The 17,015-nt window shown below is 40.1% G+C and overlaps 3 protein-coding genes across 3 annotated transcripts; 1 reads left to right on the top strand and 2 right to left on the bottom strand.

Moving 5' to 3' along the window:
- Window positions 1–215: 215 nt before the first annotated feature.
- On the top strand, window positions 216–8,726 carry ddx19a (DEAD-box helicase 19a). Its single transcript, XM_047374810.1, has 11 exons — window positions 216–397; window positions 509–572; window positions 660–852; window positions 944–1,036; window positions 4,475–4,577; window positions 4,667–4,781; window positions 5,280–5,457; window positions 5,532–5,769; window positions 7,548–7,710; window positions 7,789–7,980; window positions 8,082–8,726. Exons 1-11 carry the CDS (start codon window positions 335–337, stop codon window positions 8,141–8,143), a joined length of 1,464 nt encoding a protein of 487 aa, XP_047230766.1. The 5' UTR covers window positions 216–334; the 3' UTR covers window positions 8,144–8,726.
- Window positions 8,727–9,511: 785 nt separating this feature from the next.
- Window positions 9,512–10,795, bottom strand: ubxn10 (UBX domain protein 10). The gene has a single exon (XM_047374824.1). It carries the CDS (start codon window positions 10,557–10,559, stop codon window positions 9,885–9,887), a length of 675 nt encoding a protein of 224 aa, XP_047230780.1. The 5' UTR covers window positions 10,560–10,795; the 3' UTR covers window positions 9,512–9,884.
- A 1,287-nt stretch (window positions 10,796–12,082) lies between these two features.
- On the bottom strand, window positions 12,083–16,052 carry LOC124873836 (ceramide-1-phosphate transfer protein). The gene is made up of 3 exons (XM_047374836.1): window positions 15,925–16,052; window positions 15,679–15,827; window positions 12,083–13,207 (listed from the first exon to the last, which is right to left on the bottom strand). The coding sequence occupies exons 2-3, from the start codon at window positions 15,801–15,803 to the stop codon at window positions 12,685–12,687; spliced, it is 648 nt and encodes a 215-aa protein (XP_047230792.1). The 5' UTR covers window positions 15,804–15,827; window positions 15,925–16,052; the 3' UTR covers window positions 12,083–12,684.
- Window positions 16,053–17,015: the final 963 nt, after the last annotated feature.

Raw genomic sequence — 17,015 nt, forward strand, 5'->3', positions numbered from 1 at the left:
AATAGAAAATAACTTTTTACATCATTTGAAAAATTAAAACAAATCGTGTTTGAAAAAAGGTTCGCAGAAAGTTCTCTAATAATTTCACCTCAACACAATCCTATAAATTATTGGTTATCAGTAATAAGAAACATTTATTTTGGACTCTGTTTAACACTTTTATTGAACGCCCATTTTTATCGGAGATTGAGATTACTACATTGACAGTGCTTGTGAAAGCAGCAGCAGAGGTTCGGCGGTAACGGTTGAGTTTGGTCTGGAGAGCTCTACGCTGACAACATAGTTTTGTCTTGTGTTCAGTTCGCTTCTTAGAAATTACATTTAACACTTCAAAATGGCTGAAGACTCTTGGGCGTTAGCGGCCGACGTTCAGGAGGCCACAACTCCTTCCGTTCAGGTTGGTTTTAAATGTCTCCTTATACAGGAACACCTGTTCATTGCTCGTTAGCAGATTAGCATACGGTGTTAGCTATATCTGAGGCTAACCGCCTGCTTGTTAACGGAACAGTTTCAGTTCTCCAGCAAGATCAACCGAGTACGTGGTCCATTAAACATGAAGGAAGACGGAAACGGTAATTTAATCTCCTATTTTTTGTCTTGGTTTAATTCTGATCTGTCTAATTGAGCTGTGCTGCCGCGGTGGTCTTTGGTGTTTCCAGCCAACCTGGTGCTGAACAAGATTCAACACGGAGGAGATGAAGCGGATGGCGACAAAGTTGACCTGGCCGAACAGTCGCTGCTTAATAAACTGATCCGCCGCTCTCTGGTGAAGAACAGGAACCAAGTTGAGGTCCAGCAGGCGGACCCCAGCTCTCCTCTGTTCTCCGTGAAGACGTTTCAGGAGCTCAGACTGTGAGTCCTGAGGGGAAGGCCATTTTTTCCGTGACTTTTCGCTTACTTTGATCATTTTGTTAAACCTTTTTCTGTCTGCCTTGCATGTTAGGAAACCTGAACTATTGCAAGGTGTTTTCACCATGGGGTTCAACAGACCATCCAGGATCCAGGAGAATGCTCTGCCTATGATGCTGGCAGAACCGTGAGTTTCTATTGATTCTCAGAAAGTATTGTAGAAATGGGTAGTCCTTTACCATGAATGTTTATTTTAGGCCAGTTAACTTCATCAAGGTATATCAAAATTTTTAAAACTAAAGATTTCCAAACCTCTTAATTTCTGACATTCCCTTTCTGTGGTTTAATGCCCCTTTAATGAGATCCTAGAGAGAATACCAAGCTAACAGGAGTTTTCTCCAAGTACATGGAGAATAAAGCACCACTTCACCCTTCGTTTGTTGCTGTGCCCCGTCGGTCAGCTGGCTGAAAGAAGGCAGCTTAACTTTTCCCTCTCTTACAAGAAATAGTAATGGTATTTACAGACAATCTGTAAGGAAGACCCATCAGCCTTAATGAAGAAACACTGAGAAGTTGTATTTTTGAGGATTAATTTCACTGTTCAGCAACTCTGGTGCTCTCAGTCAATCAGAAATGTTATTGAACCTCGAAGGTTGAATGTTTAAGACATTTTGGCTTTCTTATGCGAATATCTCTGTGCACAATTATTGGACAGCGATTGGTATGGTAAATTATTATGCAACTAAATGTAACTTTTCTCATCTCACATGTTTATTTTTAGCAGTTTAACTGAGAATACAACATTCAGAATTTACAAATAAACATTTTGGACAATTAGGGGGGGAAAAAAATCCACTGACCAATATAGTCTGTTTCTTGTCCTGTTGATAATCAACTTTGTGTCTTTGCTGCATAAAAATCATGGTCTTCTTGAAAGTAACCTTTTTCCTTTACCACTGCTAAATCTGGCATTGATTTTGAGACAGTCATTACCTAACCTCCTCGTTAAATTCTTAGTCAAAGTGGAGTTCTGTGCCAGTTATTGATCTGCCACTGGCCCATCATCTGGTCTGTCCAAAGATATTTCTTGGCTGAGCCTTCACTTTTCAGCGTGTCTTGCTCAGCGGTGATCAGGTTTCAGCCTGCCTTACCTTGGCCATGTCTATGAGCACTGAACACCTTGTATTTTAAGGCTCTCCAGGTAGATTGCTGTTCTGGAACGCGGCATGGTAAAAATGCTCACTTCCCAATAGTTGTGCACTAAGTGTACAATTAGGAAACTACGAGCAGCACGTCTGTGAAGCATCTCACTGCTATATCAGCTTGTTATGTCTGTGTTACACTGTAATGAAACAGAACTTGACTAGGATATCAGGGCTGTGCTATATCAGGAAAGCATGTAATTGTGACATCAATGTGGAATATTGCACTGACTGTCAGTTCCAATTAGTCCATATTTTCTTCAGTTTTCTCCTTGATTTCCATGGTAATATTGGACCCAAACCGGACTGAGCACCTCGGTCAATACGTTGTAATTCAGTTGTAGAACCTAGTCGAGCTCCATTCAGTCAAACGGATACATTAATGGCATACAGAGGATGTGCACTTAAAATACTTGAGCTGACCAAGTATTGCATACAAGAAAACTATTCTGTACTCATTGATATTTTAGTGGCTATTGTGATTCAACATACAGATCCATTCAAATTAAAATATTTCAATAACTTGATTCGCTAAGAGAAACACATTATATAGATTGATTCCACAACAAAGGATGTTTTTAAGCCTTTATTTCTGTTAATTATGATGCTTTTCCACCAACAGCTAATAAAACATGACATTTAAGATTAGAATATTACATCAGAGCAAATAAAACCATTTTTCATACAGAGATTTGGGCTTAATAAAAACTATTTAATACCTGCTTAAAGGGTATTTTCTAAAGGTGCTTTTAAGCTGAAGTATCAGCCTTTTCAGAATGCATATCCTGTATTATCTAATATGACTATATTTTGTAGCTATGCATAATGTTTAGCACAATAAGCACTTAATAGGAAATTTTAGGGTCTGTTTAATCTTGATGTTTGCTTAGATTTATGCATAGCATCATTATGTAATGATTATTAAGTTTATTTTTGCATCAATAGTAATTTTTCTGTTGTTAGATAAAAGCAATTTGATCATGTTATACATTTTAGTTTTACATTTTGTGTCAGGTGGGAATAAATGTGGGGCTCTTTTCAGTTTTGTGTATTTTATAAAACCAGATTATAATGCTTGAATAGTTTAATATTGCTAAAATGACTGTGCATGAAAACATTCGTAGGGTGTCCTGGTTTGTTTTTGCATGCCTGTAAAGGTAAACTCAGTAAGACATAGATTAGAAATGGTTTATGGGGCTGAAATGGCAACATGTGACTGTAAATAGGTGAACTGGCCAGAGCCAGTGTGGAATACTTTTTAAATGTATCTACTGTGCATGAGCATTAAGTGAGCTGACTTTTTTTATGCGTTAGTTTTAGTTTTGTTTTCAACTAAAGGCACAGATTCAAAATGCATTAAACGGCTCGTCTCGTACTCGTCGTCTTCCGCTTTATCCAGGACCGGGTCGCGGGGGCAGCAGACTCTGCAGAGACACCCAGACGTCCCTCTCCCGAACATCTCCTCCAGCTCCTCCGGGAGGAGCCCAAGGCGTTCCTCGGCCAGCCGAGAGACATAGTCCCTCCAGCGTGTCCTGGGTCGTCCCCTGGGCCTCCTCCCGGTGGGACGTGTCTGGAACACCTCCCGAGGAAGGCGTCCAGGAGGCATCCGGTAAAGATGCCCGAGCCACCTCAACTGGCTCCTCTCGATGTGGAGGAGCAGCAGCTCTACTCTGAGCCCCTCCCGGATGGCCGAGCTCCTCACCCTATCTCTAAGGGAGTGTCCGGCCACCCTACGGAGGAAGCTAATTTCAGCCACTTGTATCCAGGATCTCGTTCTTTCGGTCATGACCCAAAGTTCATGGCCATAGGTGAAGGTAGGAACGTAGACCGACCGGTAAATCGAGAGCTTCACTTTCCGGCTCAGCTCTCTCTTCAGCACAGCGCCCCCATTACTGCGGCAGCCGCACCAATCCGTCTGTCGATCTCCCGCTCCATTCTTCCCTCACTCATGAACAAGACCCCGAGATACTTAAACTCCTCCACTTGAGGCATTAAACATCTTTGTCTATTAATCAACCAGTTATTGATCAACCTGGTGTAAAATCACCTCGGCTTTAAATATGGTTACTTGTTCGGTTATTGGTGTTTTCTATTTAAAATAAAGTATTCTAGACACAATTTGTTCTTTTGTGTTTGTGCGATACCTTTTTAAAAAAAGAAAGTATAAACGTAGAGTACCAAATATTGAACAAATACATGAAGGAATGTATTGTCTGGATTATCCAACTACTTGTAAAGAGAATTGTAAAATGGAGTGTTATACCATGTGAAAAGATGATGCATATATCCTCTTCATGTAGCTATTAAATATTTGAATGGAATAAAATTCCATTTTAATCTGTATTATATGGCATTTCTATCATTTCATTATTTGCTCCATCAGATGAATAATCGGTTCCCTTCATGTAACTCTTTGCTTCTAGACGCCAGAACCTGATCGCTCAGTCACAGTCTGGCACTGGTAAAACTGCAGCTTTCTCTCTGGCCATGCTCAGCCACTTGAACCCTGATAACAACTGGACCCAGGTGAGCAGAACACCATCAAAGCATCCTAAGTCTCCAGTACCAGGTTGTCTCCTTTTTAATAAAAAAGATCCTGAAAATCTCTCTTCCAGTGTCTTTGCGTTGCGCCAACCTACGAGCTCGCAAGGCAGATCGGCCAAGAGATCGAACAAATGGGCAAATTCTGTCCAAATGTAAAACTGGCCTACGCCATTCGAGGGAGCAGAAGTAAGAAGCTGAAGTATTTTTATTTATAGTTGATAGGCTATGTTTATTTATATTTATATAAGTATTAGAAACCGTCTCTTCAGTCAAAGGTCTGTCTGAAGAATGAATCCTTTACCTGATCAGGAAGCTACGTTATAACATATTTTATAGAAGGAACTACAAGATTTATTAAAATACGATTTATAAACAGTCTGATCATTACATGTACTTAAGGTTTCAATAATTAATCACAGGTCTACTTCCTAATGGTAAACAAAATATTAAAAAAGACATCAAAACTATTTGAAGAGAAACTTATATTCTTGGGAATGCATGTTCCAAATATTATCTAATCTAATTAAAGGTTTAACTTTTAATCAAAGCTTTTCTTGGCCTCTGGAGGGTAAAGCAGGTGACGTGTGTTTTGAAAGGTCAGATCTTAGGTGTTTATCTGCACTTTGTAGTTTTCAGGTACCGGTGGTGTTTTTTCTCTGCATGACTGTTGGTGTTTGTGTTCAGTGGAGCGAGGCGTCAAGTTGCAAGAGCAGATCGTCATTGGAACACCAGGCACGGTCCTTGACTGGTGCACCAAGTACAAGCTTATTGACCCCAAGAAGATCACAATGTTTGTGTTGGACGAAGCTGACGTGATGATCGCCATGCAGGGCCACCGGGACCAGAGCATCCGAATCCACAGGTGGGTTCCTTCCAGAGAAACCTGATGATGAATGGAAAGAAACATGTCTGATCAGTGCCTTTACCGTTATTTAGGCTTCTCAACAACAGCTGTCAGATGTTGCTCTTCTCTGCAACCTTTGAAGACTCTGTGATGAAATTTGCTGAGCGAGTGATTTCAGAGCCGAATATCATCAGACTCAAACGGGAAGAGGAGACGCTGGACACCATCAAACAGTTCTATGTCCTATGTAGGGAGAAGGAGGACAAGTTCACAGCGCTCTGTAATCTGTATGGGTGCCTGACTATTGCACAGGCAATGATCTTCTGTCATGTAAGTTGAAAGTATATGAAGGAGTTTTATTGTTTTGCACAGGCATACTCCTTGTTCTACAATATTTTTTTGTACTTCGAGGCAGTCTTCCTATTTCTGTGGTAGAGCCAAATTCTTTACACATAAAGTCACGAACTTTGTTAGAACATCTATAATGTGAAGAACCTCCTACACTGCTAATGACTTACACTGTCTGGACCTTTCCCCGTCATTTACGGTTCTGATCATCGCCTTTAACTTGATGTAAGATGAAGGTGTTTACCTACCTCTGATCCTTGATGCGGACGGTCCAGAGTCAGTATCCAGCAGGTTTCAGGTGTTCCTGCTTCAGCTCAGCTGATTTCAATTAGAGCTTTTACCAGCCAGCTGACGCAGATTTCTGGTTACCTTTGAGGTCCAACTTACAGATAGTTTTTTTTTGTCTTCAAAGGACTATCATGTTTATGCATACAAATTATTTTGTTTCCATTTTTTTACAGTTAAAAAAAAAAAATCAGCATTTGACATTCCCATTATTGATGAGGCATCAAGTGAACACTGGAGGATTTATAGGTCCTTCTCAGAATATTAGCATATTGTGATAAAGTTCATTATTTTCCATAATGTCATGATGAAAATTTAACATTCATATATTTTAGATTCATTGCACACTAACTGAAATATTTCAGGTGCCGCATTCCCCAGGTCAAGCCACTTTTGAACCAGAAACAGCGGCAGAAGCGCCTGACCTGGGCTACAGAGAAGCAGCACTGGACTGTTGCTCAGTGGTCCAAAGTACTTTTTTCAGATGAAAGCAAATTCTGCATGTCATTCAGAAATCAAGGTGCCAGAGTCTGGAGGAAGACTGGGGAGAAGGAAATGCCAAAATGCCAGAAGTCCAGTGTCAAGTACCTACAGTCAGTGATGGTCTGGGGTACCGTGTCAGCTGCTGGTGTTGGTCCACTGTGTTTTATCAAGGGCAGGGTCAATGCAGCTAGCTATCAGGAGATTTTAGAGCACTTCATGCTTCCATCTGCTGAAAAGCTTTATGGAGATGAAGATTTCATTTTTCAGCACGACCTGGCACCTGCTCACAGTGCCAAAACCACTGGTAAATGGTTTACTGACCATGGTATCACTGTGCTCAATTGGCCTGCCAACTCTCCTGACCTGAACCCCATAGAGAATCTGTGGGATATTGTGAAGAGAACGTTGAGACTCAAGACCCAACACTCTGGATGAGCTAAAGGCCGCTATCGAAGCATCCTGGGCCTCCATAAGACCTCAGCAGTGCCACAGGCTGATTGCCTCCATGCCACGCCGCATTGAAGCAGTCATTTCTGCAAAAGGATTCCCGACCAAGTATTGAGTGCATAACTGTACATGATTATTTGAAGGTTGACGTTTTTTGTATTAAAAACACTTTTCTTTTATTGGTCGGATGAAATATGCTAATTTTGTGAGATAGGAATTTTGGGTTTTCATGAGCTGTATGCCACAATCATCCGTATTAAGACAATAAAAGACCTGAAATATTTCAGTTAGTGTGCAATGAATCTAAAATATATGAATGTTAAATTTTCATCATGACATTATGGAAAATAATGAACTATATGCTAATATTTTGAGAAGGACCTGTAAATAACCAGAAGACCGACGGTCCTTTTACTGATTAGAATCAATTAACTAAGGCCATAATTAGCCAGTAACCGCACAGCAATCTGTGCTAAAACTATTAAACTAATGGCATTTTTTAAGTTTTAGGGAATTTTCATCATAATGCTCAATTGTATTGTCAGACTCGGAAGATGGCTGGGTGGCTGGCTGCGAGCCTGATTAAAGAGGGCCACCAGGTGGCGCTGCTGAGTGGAGAAATGACAGTGGAGCAGAGAGCCAATGTCATCGAACGCTTCAGAAATGGCAATGAGAAAGTGCTTGTGACCACTAATGTGTGTTCCAGAGGTAAGCAGACCTGTAATTCAAACTTATAAATGCTAAAAGTGAATATAATTACCTTCACACGTTTCTACCTGTTTGCAGGTATTGATGTGGAGCAGGTGTCTCTTGTGGTCAATTTTGACCTGCCAGTGGATATGGAGGGGAATGCTGACAACGAGACATACCTGCACAGGATCGGCCGCACAGGACGCTTCGGCAGAAGGGGATTTGCTGTTAACATGGTGGACAGCAATGGCAGCATGGACATTATAACGCAAATCGAAATGCATTTCAGTCAGTTTTTTTTGTTTTTGTTTTTTTTTGGTCACTTTCATTAATTTTTCAGCATAATGAGAATTTAATCGAATCCTAATTTGTTTTTCCTTGTCTCCCAGATAGGAAAATCACAAAACTTGATACCAGCAATCTTGAGGAAATGGAGAAGATGACAATCTAATTTTCTGCTGCTTTCCGTTTGCAACAACCGATGGTGTTTAACATGTTATCACATTTCATGATGTTTTTGGTGTTTTTTTTTTACTTTGAATGTTTGTTATAAAAGATTTTGTTTTTAGTACAAATTTTTTTGTGTTTTCACCTTTTCTTTTAACCCTGTGATCGATAGTCAAGTTTACCATAAAGCCTTCAGCTGAGACTGGACAGTAAGCCTGACAGTTAAAAGATGCATGTTTATGTTTGCAGTGTTGTTGATTATCTTAAGTAAATGTCAGCGTTATTTCTGTGGAATATGTGTGTCTGATGTATGTAGTTTTGCATGACATGTTTGGGATTGAGTTGATTTATGGTCATTGAAAGTTTAAACAAACCTGTTTCAGTGTTTTTCAGTATCAGTTTCATAACTACTTGTGAGATTGCTTTAAACCAAAAAAGGCTTTTTCAAAGCGTCTTAGATCATTTCTCCGCTCCTGCCTGCTTCGTGTAGCCGTGTCGAGCCTGTATTAACTATAGCAATGCATCTCCTTTGTGCACTTTGTCTTAATACATTTTTCAGTGACCAGCAATTGTCTGGTTTCATCTTCTCTTCTTGTGGATACAGTTCTTTCAACTTTAAATCTTCTAGGAAATCATTTGTGGGTCCGTCTGGCGAGACAAAATGTAAAAAGCATTTTATATGAGGCATATTACATAAATTAATTCAGCCTACTTTGAGCTGATCGTTTCCTTTATCTGGGATAATGATTCAGCGTTTCATCGGCTCATTGCTTAAAAGCTTGGATCTGAAGGAAACGGCATGAAAGAATAATTTCATAGTAAATTCGATCCATCGCATTGTAGTAGAAAGCATCACTTGGCAAGCACAAACTAAAGAGTTGCAAATAAACTTTCACATGGAGAGAAGGTGGTGGTAATGTTTATCTTTAGGTTAAAGTGCCCTGATATTTTAGATGCAAGAAAATAAACCCTTATTTTCAGGATCAGACAAATTGTCTTCTATAAAGAAAAAAACTGCAATTATACCCTTCTAAGGTTTTAATCGTTACATGAAACTTGTGCAACATATATCATGAGCTTTTTTTTTGCTTTCAACTCAAAACGTAAGACGAGAGCAGAAGCCGTCCCATTAGAGGGGTAGTGATCAGGCTTTTCTGGCTGATACCCATTTCTGGATTTTGAGGTCTAATCTGGTCTGATTTTAGAAGATTTAAGTGAGTTGTTTCGGTGGAAAAACGCTGTTTTTTACATAAACTAAAAAAAGAAAAATGTTCTACAGGTTTTTGGAAGTAATAGTTTGGAGCTCAACAGAAAATAAAAGAATTCAAAAGTTTCTTAATATATACACCAAAGTATGCAACATGGAATTAGATTATCATTGAAAAGTTCATTTATTTCTCGGTTCTGGGTTTGAGTCGCGGTCCAGTGTATGGTGCATGGTGTTGGCATGTTTTCTCCAGGTACTCTGGCATGCTCCCAGTCAAAAACATGCATCTTAACCTTACTGGTCTCTAAATTGCCCTTAGGAGTGAATGTGTGTGTTGTCATGTAACAGGCTGGTGATCTGTCCAGGATCTACCTCGCTTCTCACCTACTGACTCCTGAAGATGAGCTGATTCTGTCTGATTGGTGCATCTTTCTCCTGTGCATCATTCTGCTCAAACCCGTGGATCATCCAACAACAGATTAAGTATCATATGGTGCATCAGTGCTTTATTTAATATTTCTCCTGTTGAATATAGTCACTATTGAGAGATGCACAGCACTGATCTGTTCAGGATGCCACACCGTTCCAGAGTCATGTCCATATCTGTGAAGGTTCTACGTGGCACATCCATGGTCTCGATGAAAGCCTCACTGTAGCTGGCAGCAAACCAGGCCTCTGCGCTGGCTCTCACCTCCCGCAGGGTGTCTGCAGGGTCAAAGTGTTGCTCGAACCTCCGACCACACGGTGCTCTTATAGCCAGAAGCAGACTGCCTGTTTTAGTTGTTGGTGGTGCTGTTTCTGAGGGATCTGACCAGGCTCCCATACCAAGCTGTCCATCAGTCCTGTCCTCCTGTCTCCTGCTCTGGATCACTGCTCCATCAGACAGGCTGAGCTGCAGCATCATTTCATCCAAGCTCTTCCCCGGCCTGTCCTCGGACTGCCTGCTCCGTATGGATGGAAGGACTTGGTACTTGTTTAGAGACGCCGGTGGTGCGGCAGGAACCTGCTGCAGTAAATACAGAACTTCCTCCTCGTTCCACCTGCGGGCCTGCCGAATTTCAGGCTCAGATCGGGAGCGGAGGCTTCTGTCCAGCCTCCTCCTGAGATGAGACTCTGGGGGTTTCTGGTCCATGTCTGAATCACATGCATGGAGCAAGCTGTTAACGGCGGTTCTGCTCCTCCCTTTGGAAGACTTTGGTCTTGCTAAATGCATCGATACCCTCGGACGATTTCAGCTTTTCGCAAAGCCAAGAAAAGGCTGTTAGCAATACGGCTCAACCGGGGAAGCGTTCTAAGAACTTAAGCCTACTAATAAACATGTATTTACCACAAAATATATAAATATCCAAACGTTACGGTATCGTTAACCTTTCACGCAGTTGGAGCAGGAATTTACTTAACCTCTCTCCGGCGTCTGCAGGCGATCTGGTAACCACGGAAACTAGTTTAGTTCGAGAGACCCCTGGTGTTCAGAGTGCGCAACTGCAGCTGACGTTTAACTTCGATGCTAATGTTTTCATTTGACTGTCTGTGGTGCGTCTTATCTGACGATTTCGTCCTTCTGCTGCACACCACTACACCGACACATTTATCCTGCAAAATAAATACAATTTATGTAAACTGTTGGAAACAAATATATTTAGAGAGAGACACATTTTTTTTCATTTTATTTTACAAAGCAAAAATATTTTAAAAATCGAAATTGTGTTGTACAACTTAAAAATTTTAATTAAAGTAGAAAAGAACAAATCATGTATGTCTGAAAAGGCTCTCAGTTTCCGTATGTTTTCTATTCTGTTGGTACAGATTTTTTTTTCCCCAGAACTTTCTTTTAAAACCTTTGTTGTGTTCAGTGAATTTAATGAATGTGTGTGCCCAAGTCTTGAGTAAAAAGTTGCTGGATGTATGTGGGCCTACTGCTATGAAATTAAAGTGAAAACAAAAAAACATGGTTGATAAAACAAAAATACTTTGTGTTGTACCTAAGAATTTCCACTTAATATAAATTTGTCAATGAAAATCGGATCATAAAAGCTTCCCATCAGCCTCAGCTCCATTTACTGAAGGGCCAAATTTGTTTCATTCTTGAACTGCTGTCGGGGGCTGCAAATGGCCTCGGGCCACTCTGGACATCCCTGGCCTAAACAGTCTAAACGTATAAGATTTTAAGGATGATTTTATAGGAGAATGGATGGAGCTAAATACAAAACTAACCTGCTTGAAACCCAGTTAGAGGCTCAGAAAAAAAAAGACTAGGAAGAAGGTTCATCTTTCAGCAGGAAATCAACACTAAACATACAGCCAGAGCTACAATGGACCGGTTTAGATCAAAGCATATGTGTAAAAGTTGCCTAGTCAAAGTCCAGACCTAAATCCAAATAAGAATCCTGATGTTCAGAGACACCCCCCAATTTCACTGAGCCAGAAACTGCAGCACAAAGTGTTGACCCGGTTGAGCTGAACGCACAGACAGCAGCCAGACGTCTTGTAAATGAGATACGGATCTCAGTGAGACAACCTGTATAAAAACCATAAAATTCAGCAGATTTAAAAAAAATCCAAATGATTACAAAATAGTTTAAAATAACACATTTTCTTTAGAAAAGTAACCTATCATCAGCACACCTCTGGATTTAACTCCTTATCAGCTCTATTACCAATGCATTAACTGTTAACACAAGCTGGATATATAACAATACAGCTTTTACCATTTAACAAGAAAATGTCAAATCGGTGTGCGACTATACCACTTTATTCAACAATAATGTCACTTGTATTTTGCATTTTATTTACCAGATAAACCTTTAAACTATTTACACTTGTTTTCCACAAATTGATTTAGAAAAGGTGGATTTTTTGGTTCTGTTTTCACAATAAGACAATATAGGCCAGAATATACAGCAATTTATCTAGTGACAATGTTTTTCACATATATATGGTAGCATCAAACTGTTGTATATTTAAATAGAACAAACACAACTGACATGACATTGTGTACAAGCTATATGCTGATATTAAGGTTACAATAAGAAAATGTATTATTTTCTAAACTAATTATATGGTTTCCCTTTCATAAATAATGTGCCCATAATGATCAAATATAGCTTTTTAATTCAACAAAGAGCACTTAAGGAACCGTAAAAATATGAATTTGAGTTACATGACGAATCAAAGAGAAACATGCCATATTATACCTAAAATTGGAATGAACAGGGTTACAGTCAATGTGATAAATTACTCTTAGATATAGCACACATGCTGGAATCATCATACAGCAGCAGAAGTCTCCACAGCACTCCAGCAGGGTCCATCCAGACAGGTATAACACTTGTTCATCTCTATGGTAAATCAAGTAGGTTGTGCTTTAGGTAAAGTTCCTCTATGATTAGGTACACCTCAGAAATGAGAGGCACAGCCTTCCCCAGGATGGCCACGACCTGCTCTGGAGGGCCAACGTTCATCACTTCAAAGAAAGTTGGACGTCCAGGGAGGGCAAAGAAAGCCATGCCAGCCGCCGTACGGACCATCCATGGGTGGTGTTGGGCCAGGGACTCGTTGTACGCCTCCCTGCACATGACTGAAGTCTTGTCGTCCTCCTTGCTGGTTCGCAGGCGTTCCAGGAAGAGCTCAAGCCACCTCAATGCACGGTGGAGCCTCAGCAGAGTGCGGCACCCAGACTCAGGACAGATGCCCTTCTTGTCCACGTCCACCAGTTTGTTGTCCAGCTCAAACTTGACCATGGACTGCACGGTGGCATACTGACAGCTGTTCTCACTGTTCAGGAAGTTCACCAGGATCTGGATCTTGCTGACAGCGTCTTTAGAAATGAAACCAAAAACGCTCCCCAAGCTGTTCAGAAACCTGTTGAGAAGAAACATCCTATGAGCACTTTTATGTTTGCTCACTGTAGTGTGTTACAGTGTCTAGCTCTGAAACATAGTCAGACAATGCATAGAAAGAATTCTAAGAATGTACCAAGCTTAACCTCCAGTGTCTCCGTTTTAATGCTCATCATGCAAGGCAAGGCAAGTTTATTTATAGCACATTTCAGTAGCAAGACAATTCAAAGTGCTGTACATGGAAAAAAAAGAAAAAGACACATAATAGGAAAAGTACATTGCAGTGGCATAATGGTAATTAAATAAAGAGAATAAAAAAATGAATAATTAAAAAGATGATAATAAAAAAATAAATAAAATAGAGAATGAATGATAAAATAATAAGAAAATTAAAGTGAAGTTTGACTGAAAACTTAACTAATAATGTTTCGATGGCACAGTCAAAGGCCACTCTAAACAAATACGTTTTTTTAATTGATTTAAAGCAACTTAGGGTTTCAGCACTTTTACAGTTTTCTGGGAGATTTTTCCAGATTAGTGGAGCCAAGGAAATAAAAACTGCTTCTCCATGTTTGGTTCTGGTTCTGGGTATGCAGAGTAGATTTGAGCCAGAAGACCTGAGAGGTCTGGGTGGTTGATACACTGACAACAAGCTAACAGCACTGCTAAAACTCAGTACAGATTTATTCCTCACAAACAGATATACTTACTTTTATAGGTACCAACCGAATTCCGTCGGTACTACAGAGTACCGACTCACGTGAAATCAAACGGTACCAGGTTTCGGTACCTAAATGCATCATTGTGACACTGAGGGAGTGGAAGATTGGACGATTTTCCATGCCGTACATGAACACATCATTGCACGCACAAGAGCGTAATGTCAGGAGCCACTGGTACCGTCAACAAAGCATGGCTGATACGTAGAAAACGCTCGAAAGTATGCTCCGCTTTTCAAAACGCGATGCAGACTATGCTCGCTGCAATATTTGTGACGCAAAGTGCAAGACCAGCGGCGAGAATACTTCTAATCTGAGGAAGCACCTGGTTAAGTACAAGATTTCTCTCAAGGCTGAAGAGTGAACAAATTTTCATCAGCCTCAGATCTACGCCTTCGACTCCTGCATTCGACACCGTCAGCACGCCAGCAACATGGGAGAAGAAATGTTTGAAACAAATTGGATGTTATAATATAGACAGCTGGATGTTGTTTTGATATTTTCATCCAAATGTATATATTGAGAAATGAATATGTTAAATTGAAAGTTATTAAACGAATTAACATTTATTCCTGTTCCATTTATTTGCACACAAAAAAGTACCGAAAACTGGTACCGTATCGGTTCAAATGTGAAAGGTACCCATCCCCAATGCATGTATCCCTGTATGCTTCCATTTGTCTTTTTCCTTTGCCGCTGCCACACCAGAATTTGCTCACTGAGGGACAATAGAGGATATTTCTATTCTATCTATTTGCATTCAACACGTGGTTAGGTCTTCAGCTCATGTGTTTAGTTGGATCTGGTGTCTCATCTTCCTCTTGACAATAGGACCTTCAGGTCAGACGGGTTTGTAATCCAGTCAAGCACAGTGATACCAGCTCATTCAACCAGGTATTGTTAGAAAATTACATCTGCACCTCAATGAACTTTGTCACCAGAACAAAGCATTTTAAATCAATGTATTTTTATTCACCTGTGCAGCTCTTTAGTTGCCTTATGGTACGTTAAAGCTCTTTATAAATCAAGTTTTGATTTAATGAAACACCAAATGTGCTTGATAAATAGCCGTGCTGAATTTGGACATGATAAAACACAGTGATGACAGTCACCACTGACTGTAGAAACTGCACACTGGAGCTCAAGTAACTTGGATTCTCTGCCTTGTCACCCTATCTACAGTCTCTAGGACCTCTGTATCCCCTGAAAAGAGGACTAAGGCCACTTCTGGTGTCGCCTCTGTTTTAGGAGTGACTTAACACAAGGAATGTGACAGTAATAAACCAACGTTCTGTATATGTTTGTGTTTGATGGCTCTTGAAGCACTGATTTGCAAAAAAGAACTGAAAAGTCCAAAGTTCCTGGAGCAAACGGAGCCACTAGAGGTGAAGTCATTCTCAAGACAACATGAACTCTCCTTGTAGGAAGCAGGTAAGACAGAAACAAAGTAGGAAGTGGCCTGGAGATCACCTGCAGGCTGTGAGGCAGAGTCGTGTCATGGCCACGTTAGTGACCCAACCTGAACAGCAGGTTACCTCCAAACCCCAAGTCCTGAATGGTTGGTTTGGAAAGCAGACCAGAGGCACTTTCAGGAATCCAGCCTTAAATACTGTACTTTACCTTGATAAGCGCAAACCTTGTTGAGTGTATTTGTACCTCACATAAATACTTTCTGCTTAAACATATTCTGCTACTTTTAATAACGTTATACGTACCTATTACCCCCATTAGTATGCAGGACAAAAACCCGACAAAATATTCAACAATTTCTTACTTTACAAGATTTCTCCATCCAGCGACGTAGTGTTCAACGTAAACCTCTTTGTTTGGCGACAGGCACAACTGAAAACTGTCCAGGACCTCCTGCAGACAGAATTTCTGGTTCTCCGAACCTGCCATGTTGGGTTTTCTCTATCAGGAAACCTGTTAACAAAACCAACTAAATGAATAAAGAACAGCGACCAGCAGCTGGAAGAGGAATCGGGCGTAAAGTGATAGAGTCAAAGAGCGAACACATTACCGGCGAGAAACGTTCAAAGTGATGGGGTTAAAAATCAGTAAATGCCTTTTTTTCTACAGGTGATTCCTATTCTAATCCATTCCCACTGCGCAGACTCGAACCGGAACAAATCTGGAAATCAGTGAAATGCCTTCAAAGTAAAAGTACGGGGAATTAAAAAACGGAAGTCACTCGCTAACTCCCTAAGTTTGGTTTTGAATGTTTAGACTTGGTTAACATTTCTCTTAAATTATCAACTTAAAAAAAATGCAATAAAATAGCTATAGTTTTGAAAAAACTAACTATAACTATTTACAAACTAACCAGAAACTGGTAACAAGACTAGGAACTTCTTGTGGTGAATGGTGCGACACAAGATAAGATTAAAAGTGTAAAACACACACACACACTCATATATATATATATATATATATATATACACACACACACACTATGTTTGTGACTATTTACATTGTATGTAGATTCTCACTAAAGGCGTCAAAACAGTGAATGAACACATGTGAAATTATGTAGCAAACAGAAAATTGTAAAAGAACTTTACATATATGTTTTATATTTTAGATCCCTTAAAGTAGCCGCCCTTTGCTGTGATGACTGAAATATTAACCTTTAGCCTCTATGAACCTCTGGGAAATTCTTTCAAGACTCTGGAAAACCATTTCAGGTGAGCACCTCATTCAGCTCATGGAGAGAATGCCAAGAGAGCAAAGCAGTAATCAAAGCAAAGGGTGGCTATTTGGAAATGTTTAAAGTTGTTTCACACTTTTTGTTTACAATATAATTCCATGTGTGTTCGGTAATAATTTTGTTGCCTTTAGTGAAAATCTACAATTTAAATAGCCATGAAAATAAAGAGACCCTTTAAGTGAGAAAGTGTATCTAAAACTTTTGACCGGTAGAGTACACGTACATATACATAGACTGTCTACATTTGTACAAAATAAAAAATAAAATAAAAGGGTAAGCAGAGATGGAGCTGGGTGTTCTTGAGCCACTGTTCAGCAGACTGACTGCAGTGGAAAAGAAACTGTTGTTGTGACGTGAAGTCCTGGTCCTGATGGACCGGAGTGTTTTAGGGAGGAAGGGAGGAA

The sequence above is a fragment of the Girardinichthys multiradiatus genome, chromosome 1, assembly GCF_021462225.1.
Source record: "Girardinichthys multiradiatus isolate DD_20200921_A chromosome 1, DD_fGirMul_XY1, whole genome shotgun sequence".
Lineage (NCBI taxonomy): Eukaryota > Metazoa > Chordata > Actinopteri > Cyprinodontiformes > Goodeidae > Girardinichthys > Girardinichthys multiradiatus.

Coding starts and splice junctions, on each gene's coding strand:
- ubxn10 (XM_047374824.1), bottom strand. CDS start 10,559: ATGCATTTAGCAAGACCAAAGTCTTCCAAAGGGAGGAGCAGAACCGCC.
- ddx19a (XM_047374810.1), top strand. CDS start 335: ATGGCTGAAGACTCTTGGGCGTTAGCGGCCGACGTTCAGGAGGCCACA. Junction 398..508: donor CCACAACTCCTTCCGTTCAG/GTTGGTTTTAAA, acceptor TTAACGGAACAG/TTTCAGTTCTCCAGCAAGAT. Junction 573..659: donor CATGAAGGAAGACGGAAACG/GTAATTTAATCT, acceptor TGGTGTTTCCAG/CCAACCTGGTGCTGAACAAG.
- LOC124873836 (XM_047374836.1), bottom strand. CDS start 15,803: ATGGCAGGTTCGGAGAACCAGAAATTCTGTCTGCAGGAGGTCCTGGAC. Junction 13,208..15,678: donor GGATGGAGAAATCTTGTAAA/GTAAGAAATTGT, acceptor TCTTCTCAACAG/GTTTCTGAACAGCTTGGGGA.